At 33.9% G+C, this 17,646-nt stretch overlaps 1 protein-coding gene across 1 annotated transcript; it reads left to right on the top strand.

The window, feature by feature from the left end:
* Positions 1-380: 380 nt before the first annotated feature.
* On the top strand, positions 381-9,795 carry LOC135834877 (uncharacterized). The gene is made up of 2 exons (XM_065348854.1): positions 381-738; positions 6,736-9,795. Exons 1-2 carry the CDS (start codon positions 730-732, stop codon positions 7,618-7,620), a joined length of 894 nt encoding a protein of 297 aa, XP_065204926.1. The 5' UTR covers positions 381-729; the 3' UTR covers positions 7,621-9,795.
* Positions 9,796-17,646: the final 7,851 nt, after the last annotated feature.

Here is a 17,646-nt window from a genome sequence, read left to right as displayed (position 1 = left end):
AGCTTTTTTTGAAGTTTAAGATTTTTTGTTGCATTTTTAGCTCCTAATTTCAGCTCCAAATGTTCCTTTTCGAGGTTTACACTTCCTTAATCATCGCAAAAAATCGCCAAGGTACCATTTCTGAAACTTGACGAATATTTTGAAATACAGTTGTACCAATTTTTTGATCATTTTGGCTTTGGCCAACACCAAAAAATTGAGAAATACAGGCACTGTCAATCACTGGAAACCGTGTGTCAATGATGAGGAAAAAGGCAGTTTTTTTGATAGAAAATTTCAAGGTTGGCAGCGTAAGGAAATTTTCAAATGGGAATTCGGTTCAAAAAGTGTCAACCATATTCTTTCGAACAAAGCTCAAAATCACAACACTGGTCAAATATGTACCAAATTACAACTGCATTTCCTCACACAACACATGTCATCTGTTGGTTTAAAGTTTAAACATCAATGTCAACGGTTGATTAAAATCTGCAAATTAATCGCCAATTAATCATTACCGGATTATGAAAGATAAAAGTAAACTTATCGCTTAAACTGATGTAACTTTGAAAAATGAAAACACTGTAAACGAGTAACCAGTCGAATTAACACGTTCACTCGGCTGTTGTAATAATTAAACGCATATAAAAGCGAAATATTCAAATTTTCTTTTTCATTAATGTTCGGTCAATCGAATCGATAATCTTATTGTTTTAATTCGAGCAAACGTATACACTATACAGTACCAAAATGTATAAGGTTAGTATGTTGAATTTTCATTTTTTTTTTTTCGTTAGTTTTCGTGCTAGTATTCGTAAAGTATTGTGGTGAATTGTGATGATTGTGGTGTTGGTGGTGATATCTTTAATGATTATCGAGTATAAATAGATATATTTTTCATTCACACGGTTTTTTCCATTTTATTTAATAATTTTTACATTTTTTCAATAGTGTAGATGCACAATGCACATGTTGGTTTGATTTTATGCACCTGGTTATGGTACTCGTGAATGGGTATGTAGTGACATTTTTAAACAAAACTCAAAAATTTATGACTTTCATTGCTTCAGAAATTTTCAATTTAATCAAACATGACCCTAAGAAACAGTTCTGATGGATTCGAATAAAAATTACAAAAAAGTGTTACCACAATTCGTAGACCTGAGAGCTAAAAATGGCTTAGAGCAAATGACATTTCGCCCACCCCCCTCTCCCATTCAGATTGAATTTCACAGTTGGAAAAAAATTCAATCATCTGCAGTTTTTAATCAATTTTTTCCTTTCAGTGAGTAAAAATTTCCTTACAATTCATCAATTATTCCTACTTCAGGCTCGTCATTTTTCCAGCTCTCCAGAAAATCGGGGTTCAGGGAAAAACTTGACCCCCCCTCCCCCGCTAAGGTCCGGACTACTCTTAGAAATTTTTATAACACATGTATTTTAAACTGTTTTCAACCAAAATCGTGTTTCTTAATAGCAATTTTTCAATATAAAATATGACGATTTTTCTGCTTCTTGGTTCAAAAATCAAAGTAATGACACATTTTTAGAAAATTGATTTCCATGGAGAATGAGCATTTACGAGTATAATGCGACTTTCGACCCAACTGAACTTGCTTGGCACTTTTCTATATTTTTTGAATCAAATATACTTATAACCGTTTCAAACCTTTTGAGTTGAAATATTGTAAATAAGTTTTTGCTCAAAAATCAAAATTATGCCTTTTTTACCCTGAAAAAAAGTTTGATTTTTCATCATTACCATAATACCTATTGAGTCCCCAGAATACTTAGTCAGGTTCATTCAAAACTTGAGCATAAAGAGTATGACTGTTTCGTGATAATATACTCGTCTTTTCGAAATTAACATTTTAGTTTCTTAACAATAGGTGATACGTAAAACTCGGCAGAACTTGTTCTCTCACTCCAGCGTATATTATACTCGTACATACTCGTATACGAGAGTAATTATTTACGAGTGCGTATTTAACTGGAGCAATAACAGGTACCACTCGAGAATGCATTTTCGATCTCGATCGCGCGTCTTTTTATTACCTAACAAACGTTTGTACAACACTTAATAATATAATGATTAACCGGTTAGTGGTTTGAATTGCGGATGATTGTAGCGCGTGTATTTAAATGTAACCGGATTGGATTACTCATTTTCATACAGCACGTGGTGCAATTGCCAGACACTAATAAATTTCAATGTGTACATTACTGTGTATGCAAAAAAGGACTCGTCAGTGGAGGCAGACTTACTCGAGACAAAACGAAGAGTGGTCGGGTGGGCTTCTATGAATAATGGACTTACTTTATAAAATGGGCTTCCATTAATGATTGAGTACCTATATTTGATGTTTTCATTCATTACTGAAAAAGGGTACTGAATCAAGTTTTAAGAAGGCTTCGAATTCTTTAAAAAAAAAAAAAAAAAAAAAGATCTAAAAACGCTTAAGAAAAACAGCTGAAATTTCAAAGAAACCTAAGTACGAATTACCCAAAAAAATTCACAAAAAAGGGTTGAAAAACGTTTAAAAACACTCAAGAAAATCATTAAAATTTATGAAATTGCCGAAAAAATAATATTTCAGTATGTGCCTGAGAAGCACGCAAAATTGGAATGCAGATGCATATGTTGTGAAAAATTGAAGCAAGCCAGCTGTTCACTTATTGCAAGAGAATTTTTGCATTTGCCTTTTGTTTATTCACTGCTTTAATGCTTTAGATATTTTTTTTAATGTTTCTTCAACAACTCTTGATGGCATGATCACTTAACAATATTTAGGATGGTCCTTATTCTCGAAGTTGCGATTTTCCTCCCTCCCAACCCCTGAAGTGCTGACCTCTGGTGAGAAAATAATTATTCCCTATTTTTCATTATTCCATTTTTGAAAAATTCGGGCTGCGGTGGGATTTACCCTCAATTTTCAAAAATTTTATAAGAATACAAATTCAACGCAAAATTTTAAAATTTCAAAATTTCAAGTTCTATTATCTCTAAAAAGTCTGTTTTGAGTAAAATAAACTCTCATGATGATTTAAGCCCCCCCTCCTCATTGAAAACCAAGTTAACCCCCTAAAATAGCTGAAATTTAATGTAAAATACATACGAATTTCGGCTATTCTAGAGGACCGACTTGGTTTTCTAAAGATGAGGTTAATATCCTGATGAGAGTTCATTTTACTCAAAAGAGACTTTTCAAGTGTTGAAACTTGAAATTTTTGAATTTCAAAAATTTGTTTTGAAGTTGGATTTTTTCAAATTTTTAAAAATTGAGGGGCCTACCGCAGCTCGAGTTTTTCAAAAATGGAAAAAATAAAAAATAGTGAATTATTTTCTCTCTAGAGGTCACCACTTTGAGGGTCCCAAGCAGAAGAAATTTCGATTTTTTTGTCAAGTATTTAAGGACCAAAATCGTCAAAAAGTGATGAAACGTTGTCAAGGAGGCAAGGACAATCTGTTTGCAGTCCGAATTATCAAAATGACTAATTCAGTCTTCTCTAAATTGCCAAAAAAGTGCAGTTTTTTGCCAAAATAGCAAAAAAATCCTTTATTTGATTTTCCAGGCAGTCATGTTTATAGTCGCAAGAAAACAATTTGTTTTTTTCTTGTCAGAAATACAAAATTCCAAAAAAAAAAAACGTGTTTTACATGAGAATCATCAAGAAATCTTACTTTGTTGCCAAACCGTAAAAGAAGCCTGTACATTCTCTTCAAAATGCTCAAAAGGCGTGTTTTTTCCAAAATTTCCGAGAACAAACTTTTCTTGATCAAAATTTCCAGAAATTCTCTTTTTTTTTGTAGACAAAAATTTGTCTTTTGAGTCAAAATTGCAAAAAAAGCGGAATTATATCAAAATTACCAAAAAACTCTACCTGATGTCAAAATTGAGGAACGTGTCTGTTTCTTATCAAAATATTCGGCAGGTTCTGTTTTCGTATTTTTTTGTGCAAAATTGCAGAAAAACTTTTTGGGCCAAAATTTCCAGACAGCTTTGTTTTTCTGTCGCAAAAATCGGTTGTTTTGTTTTTTGGTCAAAATTGCAGAAAATTGTCCTACTTTTTGAAAAGACTGTAAAAAGGACAAATTTGACAAGAAAACTAAAAATTTCCAAAAAATAATATTTTCCCCAAAATTGCAAAAAACTTCGTATTTTTACAAAAATCAAAAATTTTTACAAACGCATTATTGTTGCAAAAAAATGTGTTTTTTTTTCGTAAAAATCACAAAATAAAGTCGGTTTTTATCTTTTAAAAAAGTCACGTTTTTCACCCAAATTGTTACAAATTGTACTTTTGGGAAAATAGGGTAAAAAGGACAAACTTTCTGATGAAATTCGCCAAAAAAATAAAGCTTCCCATCAAAATCCTGCATTTCTGTCGCCTTTTTCCAAAAGTAAGTAAAGTTTTTTTTTCTTCAAAATTTAATGACAATTTTTTTTCGTTGATAAAAATTGTCAAAAATCTTCCCTTTTTGCCAAAATTAAAAAAAATTATACAACTTGTAAAGAGGACTCATTATGTTGAAAATTGCCACAAAAAACGCGTTTTATCGAAATTGCAAATTACCTCTTCTTCCAAGTCAAATTTTCAAGATACTTAGGTACTTTTTAGTAAATATTTTAAAAAAGACCCATTTTTTGTCAAAATTGACAAAAAAGCGAAATTCTTGCTTTTACATATGACTTTAAAAATTGGCATTTTTGTAAGAATTGTAAAAAATTGACAGTTGATAAAAATTTCCAAAAAATGTTGACTTTTTTGGTACAAATTTTCAAAAAAGTTGTACTTTTTTTTATAAAATTAAGGCTAGTTTTGTTGCCAACAATTCTAGAACGACTTGTTTTTTTCTCTTCAAAATTTGTCTGAATTTCTACTTTTTGTTTGCCAAAATTGCAAAAAAAATACCACTTCTTCATCAAATTTGTAGGGAAAATTCCTTTCATGACAACAATTTCTGAAAGTTGGGTCATTCAATCCAACGTTTTGAGTCATGTCTTTCGATTTCACTCAAATTTTTTTTTCAATATATACCCACCCAGTAAGTAAGAACTCCGCAATCAGTTTGGTCCCTGTCCCCTCAGGGGGCGGGTAGGTGAGGGCTTCCATTATTTTCACATTGTCTCGAGCTACTCAACTTCAGCAGCCCGTTCCTCCAAAACTATGATACTTTGATCAAAATTGAGTGTTTTAAAATTTTCAAAAGTTGAAAGTTGAACTTTAAAATTGAAAGTTTAAATGTCAAAATGACGCTGTAAGTGGGAGCTACCATTTAAAATTTTGAAAAAATTTCCATAGATGAACCTTCCGATGCTTTTTTGAAATATTCAAGTTTTGAGATGAGATCTCTCAATGGAGGGGGAGCACCCCCACCCCCAATTTTGGGCGAAACATTCGAAAGAAAATCTGGGGCATGTGATACATCGAATTCTACGTTTTTGGTGACGCTGAACACGAATATGATGTCAGATTTTTGATAGGACCCCATCCATGGCCCCCAGCACCTCCCCAAAGGGGGTAAAAATTCAAAAAAGTGTTTTGTTCGCGTGACACATGGAATAGTATGTTTTTGGTGACGCTGAACACGTATGACGTCAGATTTTTGCTTGGACCCGTCCACTGCTCCCAGCGTCTCCCCAAAGAGGTTGACCCGTCAATAAAATGGTTACATTCGTGTGACACATGAAATAGCATGTTTTCGATATCGCCGAACACGAATATTGCCTTAGTTCTTCGAATCGACTTCACCCATGGCCCCCAGAACCTCCCCCAATAGGTAAAAGTCCAAAAAAATTGTTGAGGGCCGTGGATGGGGTCCAATCAAAAATCTGACGTCATATTCGTATTCAGCGTCACCTAAAACATAGAATTCGATATATCACATGCCCCAGGTTTTCTTTCGAAAGTTTCACCAAAAATTGGGGGTGGTGGTGCTCCCCTCTCCATTGAGAGATCCCATCTCGAAACTTGAATATTTCAAAAAAACATCAAAAGGTACATCTATGGAAATTTTTTCAAAATTATAAATAGTAGCTCCCACTTACAGCGCCATTTTCAAATTTCAAAACACTTAAAAAGTTCTAAATGCAATGCCCTTTCGAACTGTGAAATCAGTTTTGTTCAAAGTATCATAGTTTTGGAGGAATGGGCTGCTGAAGTTTAGTAGTTCGAGACAATGTGAAAATAATGGAAGCATCCCACCCTCTCCCTGAGGGGGCTGGGACCAAACTAATTGCGGGGTTCTTACTTACTGGTTGGGTATATATTGTAAAAAAAAAATTGAGCGAAATCGAAAGACATGACTTTCAAAATCGCCTTTTTTTGGTTGAGTTGACATGGAATGACGTAGTTCAGTTTTTTTAAAACCAAAATTGGAAAAAAAATTTTTTTAGAAGTCAAGTTTTTAGGAAAAATTTAGTGGTCTTTCGTGACGCATCAATTCTATAAATCAGTTTCGAGAATTCACGAAAAAAAAAAAAGGTTCGAGAAAAATTAATTCGATTAAATGGTCATTTGGGACGATGCCAATCGATGAACGGGAGGGGGGAATTAAAAATCATAATTTGCAAAATAGGTCTTTCTGAGGCATTTTGCAGCGTAAGCTTGTTTTCTTAGATCCGCTATTGCTAGTCAGATGATGAGTATCGAAGGTAAGACGTGCTTTAGCAGCACGTCAAAGTCGATAACATATAATTATTGGTCTTTTTTGTTGCCGTTTTTTTCATAAGGATATTATTTTCTGTGTTACAGGAACTAGCAGTTTTACTTTGCCTAACAAGATTCGCACACTTGGCACCTTCGCCTTACCAGTATAACTCTTTCACGACTGTATCATCAACGCCTCCACCAGGTTACGTAATAAAACAGAATCTAAACGGCGACTCGTCTCCCAAATTCAGCATCGGTTACAAGATACAAGATTCCGCCAGCAACAAAGTGAAAAAAGAATACAGCAATAGCGAATACTTATTCCCACCAGAGAGTAGCAAACGTCCACAAACATTCACTCCAGATTTCAGCTACGAAGATTACTCGACGAGTCCAGCTCCAAGCCTGTTATCTTTTCCCTACCCAGGTCAACAGAAACCCAGCTCTTTACCGTCCAATTTCTTCTCAACACCGAAACAATTTCCACCCACCGCCTCCAGTAAGGTTTTCGTCCACGGGCATTACGATAAACCTCACGTAATCCACGATCTCGTCGGTCACGTGATCACAGACGTAGCAGGACATAAGCTCAAACACTACGGCGAAGCTCTAGAAAGTGGTGCCCTGACTGAGCCCATCATTCATAAACTATCGTTCGCCAAAGCTGCCTTGCTCCAGTTACTCGCCATTATAGGGCCTCTTTCAGCTATCAAGACGATTCACGTGGCTGCTAAAGCTTCCGGACCGCATCATCACGAACCCGAGTATTTGGAAGGTGTTCCTCCTGGAGCTTTCAGCGAACACATTGATCCATTTGTTCCGGGACCGCATCCGCATCATTCGTCTACTTTGTCCGGTATCATTTTCAATTTGATTGCTTCGTTGTCGAAATTCAATACTGAAGCTAAGATACACCTGATTCCTAATCTGTTGAAAATCATCAGCTCGTCGTCTTCGGCGTCGGCTCACGCTTCAGCTCATCATTAATCTTTCTAAATTCATCGGTGTCATTTTTTATGCCCATTTATTTTTAGCCAAAAGTGTCTACTGCGTAATTCGAGAAAATGAAAAAGGGTGATCAAATTTTTATTTCTGGACGACTTGAAAAAAATTACGCATATTCAAAGTTCAATTTTTGGCGGGTGATTTTTCAAGAATTTTCCCCAAATATTCTACGTTAACCAACATCGCAAGTACTTATTTTGATGATAATTTCACGGTTTTTGTAAGTAATTTTTTTTCACGATGATTTGAATGGTTTTTTTTTCAAATTTTCGTACTTTTTCATGTTTTTTTTTTTACAAATTTTGTTTATTTTTCAATTACGTTTTGCTAATTTTCGGTGATTTCAATGCTGAAAAATTTCAATATTCCGTCGTTCGCGAAAGATTCTCTTCCCAATCAAATCGCTCATATATTTCGTTCACAAATGACTCATATTTTGTTGGTGAAAGGTTCACTTGATGGGAACCAAGTTTTCCATTCGCTAATGATTCATTTTTCGAAGTGTTTCAGTCGTTCACGAACAATCCACAAGTGATAAATTAAGAATTGCAGTCTTTTCAAAGCAAATTGCCAAAATATTTCGTTCGCCAATGATTCATATGATTCAGTATTCACAACTTTTTCCAACCAAATAGACCGAGTTTTTCGTTCACTAGTGATTCGCTAGTGATTTCAAGAATGATTCGGTTATTTGCAGCCAATTTTGAATAAAATAATAACTCGAGGTATTCCATTCACGAATGATTCATTTTCGGAATGATTCAATCATTCGCAAATGATTCATTTGTTGTTTTAGGAATTATTGTTGATCCTTTCTTCCTTTCATTTGAAAACTATTCCAGGTCAATCAAACAACTCCAGTATTTCGTTCACGAATGATTCATTTTTCGAAATGATTCAGTCGTTCGCGAACGATTCACTTGTTATTTCAGGAATTATTATTGATCCTTTCATTTGAAGACTATTATTCCCGGCCAGTCAAACAACTCGAGTATTTCGTTCGCGAATGATTCATTTATCGAAATGATTCAGTCGTTCGCGAACGATTCACTTGTTATTTGGAGAATAATTTTTTCATTTGTAAAAATTTTCTGATACGATGTTTCAAATACGTATTTCGTCTGCGAATGAATTGTTTTGAAAATGAGTCCAACGTTCGTGAGTGATTCTTCTCCAAAATGAGTTGGTCGTTTGCGAACGATTCGTTTGTTTTTTTTTCCCAAGAGCGATTCTTTCATTCCACAACTTTTCCTCATCCGATCGTTCGAATATTTCGTTCGCGAATGATTCATTTTTCGAAACGATTCAGTCGTTCGCGAACGATTCACTTGCCATTGCAAAAGTAATTTCTTTAGATCAATATTGTTTTCTGATAAGCTTGTTCAAATAAAGTAAGTAATTTTAAATTTATCAGTGATTTTCAGTAACTGGGAAATCAATTCAATATTTTAACAATAATTTCTGCGTTTTCAACAAATCATCGTCGAATTCTTGGTCAAAAGGATGACTTTTTGATGACTTGGTAGACACCTTGTATCCACTGTGACATCTTTATCATTTCAATCGCTCAACATCTCAGAGATAATTCAATGTATTCTAGTCTTCGTACATATCGCAATCACAAGAAACATTATGAGATGCATAAATAGGTATTCATTGTTTATGTAATCATTGTTTTATTTTCGAATTATTTTTCCATTTACTTTATGTACATTTTATTTCACAATCTTCTCAAAATTACTCATTAAGCTATGTCATCTGTAATGGCAACTATCATCGTATTGATTGTGAACAAAATTAAAAATCACGAGGGTTGAAAATCAAATTAGGTATTTTTTTGACGAATGGGGAGGGTGCCCCAGTCCTAGCCTTGGTGGGTTAGGAAAGTATATCTAACATTGATATACATTGGTACATCTTATCATTAGTCTCCAAGCCTGGAAGGCTTATTTCTTACTTCTTATTATTTCTTCACTATAAGAATGTGTGAGAAAGATGGTATTTTTTTTTAATTTTCCACCTATAATTACTTAATTACTTATACACTACTTTTTTTACGCTACAAATATTTTCACTTTTTGTTAACTATTTGATTATATTATTGGAATTAAGAATATGATGTGATAAATGTTTCAAATAAATGATTACTTATACTTAGAGGCGACTTTGTGGGGTGAAGGGGCCGGAATATGGGGGTATATTCTCCTCTCGACATTTTGATAATTCCGATTCTGTCGACAAAATTTTGGAATATTTCATCAACAAAATGAGCCAAAGGTATTTTTCTCAATCCAATGGGTCAGTAAATGCTGGAGACATGGTGAGATGAATGTTTACTTTTTCAACAAAACTTGAGAACGACCCAACTGAAATCATTACTAATTTAATGGAAACATCGGGAACGGTCAGAAGTGGCAATCACGGATTTACCAAGTTTGAAAATATCAAAATTTCAAAAAAATCATAAAAAATTCAAAAGTGACCTAGACAAGAAAATTGAAGGTATTTAAAAATAGTAGTTACCAAGATGAACAAAAAAGGTTTGCCGCAGGAATGAGGAATTTCATTTCGAAAACAAAATTTTGAGATTTTTCAAATTTATGAATTTTATAAAAAAATAAAATTTCTTATTACTACTGCAATGTACGAAGTTGATCCATATAACCTTTTTTGTTCACCTTGGTTACTACTATTTCAAGAGCCCTTACATTTTCTTCCCAGGTCATTTTTAAATTTTTTATGATTTTTCTGAAATCACTATATTTTCCAACTTGGTAACACTGCAGTGCCATTACAAAGTGTTTGTCTGGGAAACGACGTAGCCTATGTCGCATAATTTTCCTCCTTAGGAGTGACACGTAGGCAACCTCTCCAGCAAATCTGTGACTTCTTACTTCTGCTCGTTCCAGGTTTTGTAAGTAATATTTTCGCTGGAATTCTCGAGCATGAAAACGGTCTTTATTCAGTCAATTTCGGATTAAATATTAAACACGATTATTCTGATTTTTCGAAAATAATTCCGTTACGTGGTTCGTATAGAAGTTTCTCAAACGCGTTCGTAAATCTTTCACTTCGGAAGGGGCTTAGATTATTTTCGGTTATGGGTTTCTCAATTCAATCATGCTGAATTTTTTATGGAAATTCCTTTGCTGAAATGATTGAGACAACTGTAAATTTTGAGAGTCTCCATTAAAAAAATTGAAATATGGTCAAAAATTCCTCAAGTGAAATACATATGTGTTTATTAGGGTGGTCCTTATTTTCGAAGTTGGGATTTTCCTCACTCCCAACTCACAAAGTGGTGACCTCTGGTGAAAAAATAATTCCCTATTTTTAATTTTTTCCATTTTCAAAAAAATTGTATAAAATACAAATTCACAGTAAAATTTAAAATTTTTAAAATTTCAAGTTCCGTTACCTCTATAAGGTCTGTTTTGAGTAACACAGACTCTCATGACGATTTAAGCCCCCTCCATTGAAAACCAAGCTGACCCCCTAAAATATTAGTAGCATGGAATTTAATGTAAAATACATATGAATCGGGACCGAGTTCATTTTCTAGGGATAGGGTTAATATCCTGATGAGAATTCATTTTACTCAAAAGAGACTTTAAAGTGTTGGAACTTGAAATTTTTGAATTAAAAAAATTTTGCTTTGAAGTTAGATTTCTTAAAATTTTAGAACGTTGGGAGGGCACGCACGCACCGCGGCCTAAAAAATCCATGGTGCATGCAGTATACGATTTCCACATATGGCGAAATGGAGTTGGATTTACGATAACTGCATCCGATTAACGTTGGAATAAAATTAAATCCGAAGTGGAGAAACTGGAATCAACTAAATATGAAGTGTGTTCCACGCTAGCTAGTACAATGTCTCTTCTTTCACACAATTCGTTCATTTCCCAAAAGATATACAAAAGAGGTTTGAGTTTTTCAAAAATGGAAAAAATAAAAAATAGGGAATTATTTTCTCATCAGAGGTCATCACTTTGAGGGTTGGGAGCAGAAATACATAATTGTGATTTTTTAATGAATAGAATTCCTCGATGTAGAAATTAGAATGCTACCTAAATAACAATTAATAAGTAATAAAAAATAAATAAGTAGGTAAACATACTGCACTACATTCGGGGTGTTAATAATTACCGCATTTCAATGTTCCAGGGCAACTGAAGAGCATCGAGGCTGCATACAGTCATCTGTTTTACGTCTACATGGCCAATCCTGATTTGAGGAGACGCTGAAACGCGGCGACCGTGGACTTGTTTAGTTTTACAACGAACCTAAACCCATCGCAATAGTGTGTAGACCCCTAACGAAGAGCACTGACTGAAGGGAGCCATCCACCTTCTCGAGTACCAAATTCAATACTGGCGTAAGTGTCGAAGTATGGTTACAGACATCTTGCTTTCATGAAAATAATTTTTTTCATCTTTTTAGGTGTTTGTTGGGCATGTCACCTACCAAGTTGTCTCAAGACTAGAATATCGAGTTTATACATACCAGCGAAACGTGACATTGTTATTTTGAAAGATGTCACCTTCAACCAGAAACTTTGAGATTGCAACCAACGAGTTACCTTACCGATCAATCGAGATTTGCTAGATCCGATTGATAACGATACTGATACCAAAATAAGCGATGAGAAGGATACTAAAAGCACTACAACAACTTTGAACTTGAAGAAAAGTGCACCTTCTACATCGAAGCCATCGTTTGTTACGCAGAAATCTTTGACCAAATCAACTCCGAAAAGTTCACCGAAATCATCGAATTGTTCTTTGCTCGAGAATGACGAATTTGATGACGCTAACGATAATATCAGCGATGATACTTTTCAAAATGCTAACGACGATCTAGAAGAAACCGAGCTTCTGTCTAGATGGAGAAAATTACGCGATAACAATCGTTTGAAATCTCAAGACGTCAACTATCACGCTAATTGCATTGAGATTGAGATTTTCACGGCTGAAATGGAAGCTTTACCGAAATCGTACATGGAAGTAGTATGAAGCCGAATTCGTTCCAATTTGAAAGATCCTATGGACACCGCGATCCGTTCCATAGCTGCTAACAACGCACCGGATTTGCGCTCAAGATCTCCGGGAAAGCGATGGTTGATGTTGAGTTGTCCTCAAAGCAACAAGCAGAGGAATTTGTCAAGAAAATTGGAGGTGATGATTTGGTCACCAAGGTACTAAACAAGATAAACCCGCAGTCAATTATACATGGCGTTCGGCAGGAAGTGATGAAGCTACATGTCAGACCAGCAGTTGAGGAGATTACGGGCAAGGAACCAATCCAAGTAAACTTTGCACCTTATAAAAGGCCTAGTTCTGGTGAGAAGCTAGCGTTTGTAGAACTCAAGCCTAACCAATGGACTCCTCTGATGAACAAGGAATATATCTTCATCGGATGGAAGAATTGCCGTGTACAGGACAACGTTCCTGTACTAAAATGCAGGAATAGGTAAGTACAAAATTTTCGTATTTTCTCATAGATTTTTTAAGCATATTGTTAAATATTTTTAGTCTCCCATTTTTTATGTAGGAGAACCTCAAAAGACTAGCTATAGTAAAACTTTTTGGATCCCTGACTTAAACTATTACTTTAAAGCACGAGGTTTCAAATTTTATAATTCAAATAGGCATGTACATTAAAAATTTAAAAAAAAGGTTTGAAATAAATATTATTTTTCATGATAGGTAATAATATTGATCTTATCTACATATAACACATTAAGTATATTTACCTATTTGGAAATGAGGAAACAGTTTTCAATTTTTGTTTAGTTTTTAGGGTATTTTACAGAACTTTTGAGTAAGTACGTAGGTTAAAAATTAAATCATTTTTGTAAGTTATGCAAAACTCCTAGAAAAGTGAAAAAAAACTAGGAACGGGGTTTTTCACTTTCAAGTGGATAATAATTTACGAACAATTAGGTATCATAAGAAAAAATGCTATTTTTTTAAAAAAATTTTCAATGTAAATTTTATTTTAATCCTGTAATGCTGTTTTGTTTGTTTAAATATATTTCTTGGTTATTTTTGATTTTGAAGTGATAGTAGAATGTCTTCAGAAAACAATTTCTGGCAAGCAAAACTAAGTACAAGAAGATGAGAATAGAGGCGCAGATTGCTTATGAAACACGATCAAAAACAAATTTCCATTAAGAAGAAAACAATCTGTTAATTGTATCCGATTAGCATCGCTCAAAAAAGAAAAGTGTGTCTTCTTCATTCGAGTTTTCAACAGCTATGATGACGATGTGATGGCAGAAAGCTCCGATGACAATGAAAATAGAGTATAAATAAGGAAGATGACTTCAAGGCCATTTATTGGCAGTGCAGGCTAAATATAGCTTATTTTAGCTTTCAACTTTTTAATTTATTCAGTTTTATTTAATTTTATTGATAAGGACGCCCCCCTGAGTACTTGTTGTAACAAGAGCTATTGTATTTCTATTCTAATGGTTTAAAATTAACGTAAACATTTCAAGCATACCACCACGGAAATGAGTAACAATTACCTTTGCATTAGATTGTAAGTTATTAGTTCATCTGTCATCTGTTATCCTGATACTTATCCTACATCTTTTTGAGATAAATCCAAATGCAGCTCGATGCAGTTTTAGTTCAGCAGTTCATTTCCAATATGAAAGTAATGAGACACGGTTCTCACCTCATACTGATGCAGCTTGTCGATCACATTTTTTATCGTTCGTTTTTCATGTCGTTTTGTGCTACAGGGTGCAATTGCTGTCTAATTTAAGTGTCTGGGGAGTGGTAGTACAAACTTCAGATTTGGATACAGCCGGGTAGGATTAAGAAAAAAGGTTATAGGTATAAAGCTGTGGCCTATTTTCAAAATTGAGGGGACAAAAAAACTCTTTCAAACTCCAGTTTTGACCATGGGGGTTGGTAGTACGTTGAAAAATGAACGAAATTACTAATATGACTTTTTGCCCAACTTGTAAATTGAAGGAGCTACAAAAATATGATCTACATAATATATTTTCAAAAAATCGTGATGAAAAAAATTACTGAGGAAATGAATACTGTGTGAAAAAACAAAAAAATTGTGTTGTCATTTTTTTCTTACCGTAGAATTTAAGAAATTTTTAAAGCTCATGAATTGTAAATGTAATGAAATTTTTAGCAAATCAAAAATTGCCGGGCTTCAAAAACTTTTTCAACTTACAGTGAGAAAAAAAGTTATAAGGACAAAATTTGTTCATTTTTCAACGTAGTATTAATTTCCTCATTCATTTTTTTCATCGTGATTTTCTGAAATTGAAAATAATTTGTAGCCCCTTCCATTTGCAAGTTGGGTAAAAAGTCATGACAGGTAATGTTGTTCATTTTTCAAAGTCGTACTACCCGACCGGTCAAAATCGGATTTTAGCTCTTGGATTTTGAAAACATATTTTGCTCCTTCAATTTTCAAAATAGGAAACTTGTTCTAAGTACCTATCTAATGTTTCTAAAACAATCACCATTCAAGTTTGCTGGAAGAACGCGGAATACCAAGCTCCTAAATACTGAAAAGAAAACGAAAATTTCTTGAAGTCGTATGATACCAATCAATTTACAAAAGTATAATTTCATCTTTTTTGGCAAAATTCCTCTTGTTGAATTTTCAATTAAATTATGAGACTATAGGTCACAGCTCAAAAGACTATATGTACAGAGAAGTTTAGTAAATGTCAGATTGAACTGAAAGATGTTGATTTTGATGAATAATTTTTGAAAGATTGCGAAATTTGTATAATCAATCGCACACGCCCTCGCAATGTTAACACAAAAAAGTCGACTATATTCGCCAATTGCAAGAAAGTTTTTGTTTTTTTGCTGCAAATTTTCAATTTTGCATGAAAAATATGGATGTAGGCTAAAAATGCTGAAGCCGTATAATACAAAACACAAGATGAATCGTAATTTATATCGAAAGGTTTTAATTTAAAAAGTCGAAATGAACCCAAATTTTAATTCGTTTTATCAATTTTGAGTACCAATTTTTCACCAAGTTGGCCAAAGTTAAAAAATAAAGTCACTATGTAACAGTGTAGGTACCTATGTAATGTAATAATACCTATGTCCTATACCTTTGCATAAAGTGCATGCTGATTATTGATAGGTCCGATTAATCAAGCACCTATGTAGGAACGGAGAAAGATTTTGACTATTATTGATGATTTTACCTACTGGAATAAGTTAGGTAAGGTGTACGCTTTGAAAGACAAAACAGAAGTTTATGTGTATTTTGAATATTTTTTATTTGAAATTAGATCGTTAGTTGGTGCGATAAATATCAGGTTAGGTTGATTAGATGTGATTATGGCACTGAGTATAAGGGGAAAGAAATTAACGCTTTGTTGACTAAAAAATATATTCTTGTTGATAGCTTAGAACCGTATACTCCAAAGCATAAAAAGACTGAAAGATTTAATGGCACATTAATTTATAAGGTGTCTACTGGGTCACTCCACGTCAATTGGACCAACAAGTGGTAGGGGGTTCGGCGATTTTTTTGAAATTTTTCCTGTGGAAAGACCTTCCAAAGGGATGACCAATGGCGCAAATCGCAGCCCTCTAGCCCTTTTTTAAAGGCAGCCAGGGCGTGTCAAAGTTTTCAGTGAACCTAAAGTATCATCAATTTCAGCAGTGGATTGATTACTTGATAACCGCGGTACCTACGAAAATAGTACATTTTCCCATAGTTAGGGGGTTTGAAAGGCTTTTTGGTGATATCATAAAAATCAGTGTTGCCACTTTTTTTCGTACAAAAAATTAGCTCGAAAAGTTTCAAAATGTAGTTTTCATATCGTTCCGACTCTCAAAAATTCTGAAAAAAATATATTATGGACGACTTTTCATGCTGAACAACATATTAAAAAATTAGGATGGTAACATGTTGCAAAGTCGATTTAAAAAAATTTAAAGTTTGCGAAAAAAATGCGATTTTTTGATTTAAAACATGAAAAAAAGTTTTGATAGGAGAAGTTGACTCATTTGACCCCTATTTGTACGTATCTGTTGAGAAAGTTGAAAAAACCTTTTCACTCGATGAAATGAACTCCTCACAAGAAAATCAAAATTCGAAAAAATCAATTTTCGATTTCAAGCATCAAGAAAAGTTTAAATTTTTTCAGTTGTCTTATTTTGACCTCTTTCTGACGTATTTCATGAAAAAGTTGATAAAAATTACACTCACAACAAAAAAATAAAAATTCGTTCATTTTTTGAATTTTTTCGAATTTTGATTTTTTGTGAGGCGTTCATTTCCTCGAGTGAAAGGGTTTTTTCAACTTTTTCAACAGATACGTAAAAATAGAGGTCAAATGGGTCAACTTCTCCTATCAAAACTTTTTTTCATGTTTTAAATCAAAAAATCGCATTTTTTTCGCAAACTTTAAATTTTTTAAAATCGACTTTGCAACATGTTACCATCCTAATTTTTTAATATGTTGTTCAGCATGAAAATTCGTCCATAATATATTTTTTCAGAATTTTTTCGAGTCGGAACGATATGAAAACTACATTTTGAAACTTATCGAGCTAATTTTTTGTACGAAAAAAAGTGGCAACACTGATTTTTATGATATCACCAAAAAGCCTTTCAAAACCTCTAACTATGGGAAAATGTTCCATTTTCGTAGGTACCGCGGTTATCGAGTAATCAATCCACTGCTGAAATTGATGATACTTAGGTTCATTGAAAACTTTGACACCCCCTGGCTGCCGTTAAAAATGGGCTAGAAGGCTGCGATTTGCGCCATTGGTCATCCCTTCGGAAGGTCTTTCCACAGGAAAAATTTCAAAAAAATCGCCGAACCCACCTACCACTTCTTGGTCCAATTGACGTGGAATGACCCTCTTACGTTTTTTTTACTCATACCCTGTTATATCCAAATCTGAAGTTTGTACCACCAAATTCCAAGCCCTCAAATACTGAAATGGAAATGAAGATTTCGTGAATTAGTCGTATGATACCAGTCGTCGTCGT

Source organism: Planococcus citri, chromosome 2 (genome assembly GCF_950023065.1).
Source record: "Planococcus citri chromosome 2, ihPlaCitr1.1, whole genome shotgun sequence".
Lineage (NCBI taxonomy): Eukaryota > Metazoa > Arthropoda > Insecta > Hemiptera > Pseudococcidae > Planococcus > Planococcus citri.
The sequence above is the reverse complement of the archived record's forward strand: the minus strand, read 5'-3'. Positions and strand labels throughout refer to the sequence as shown.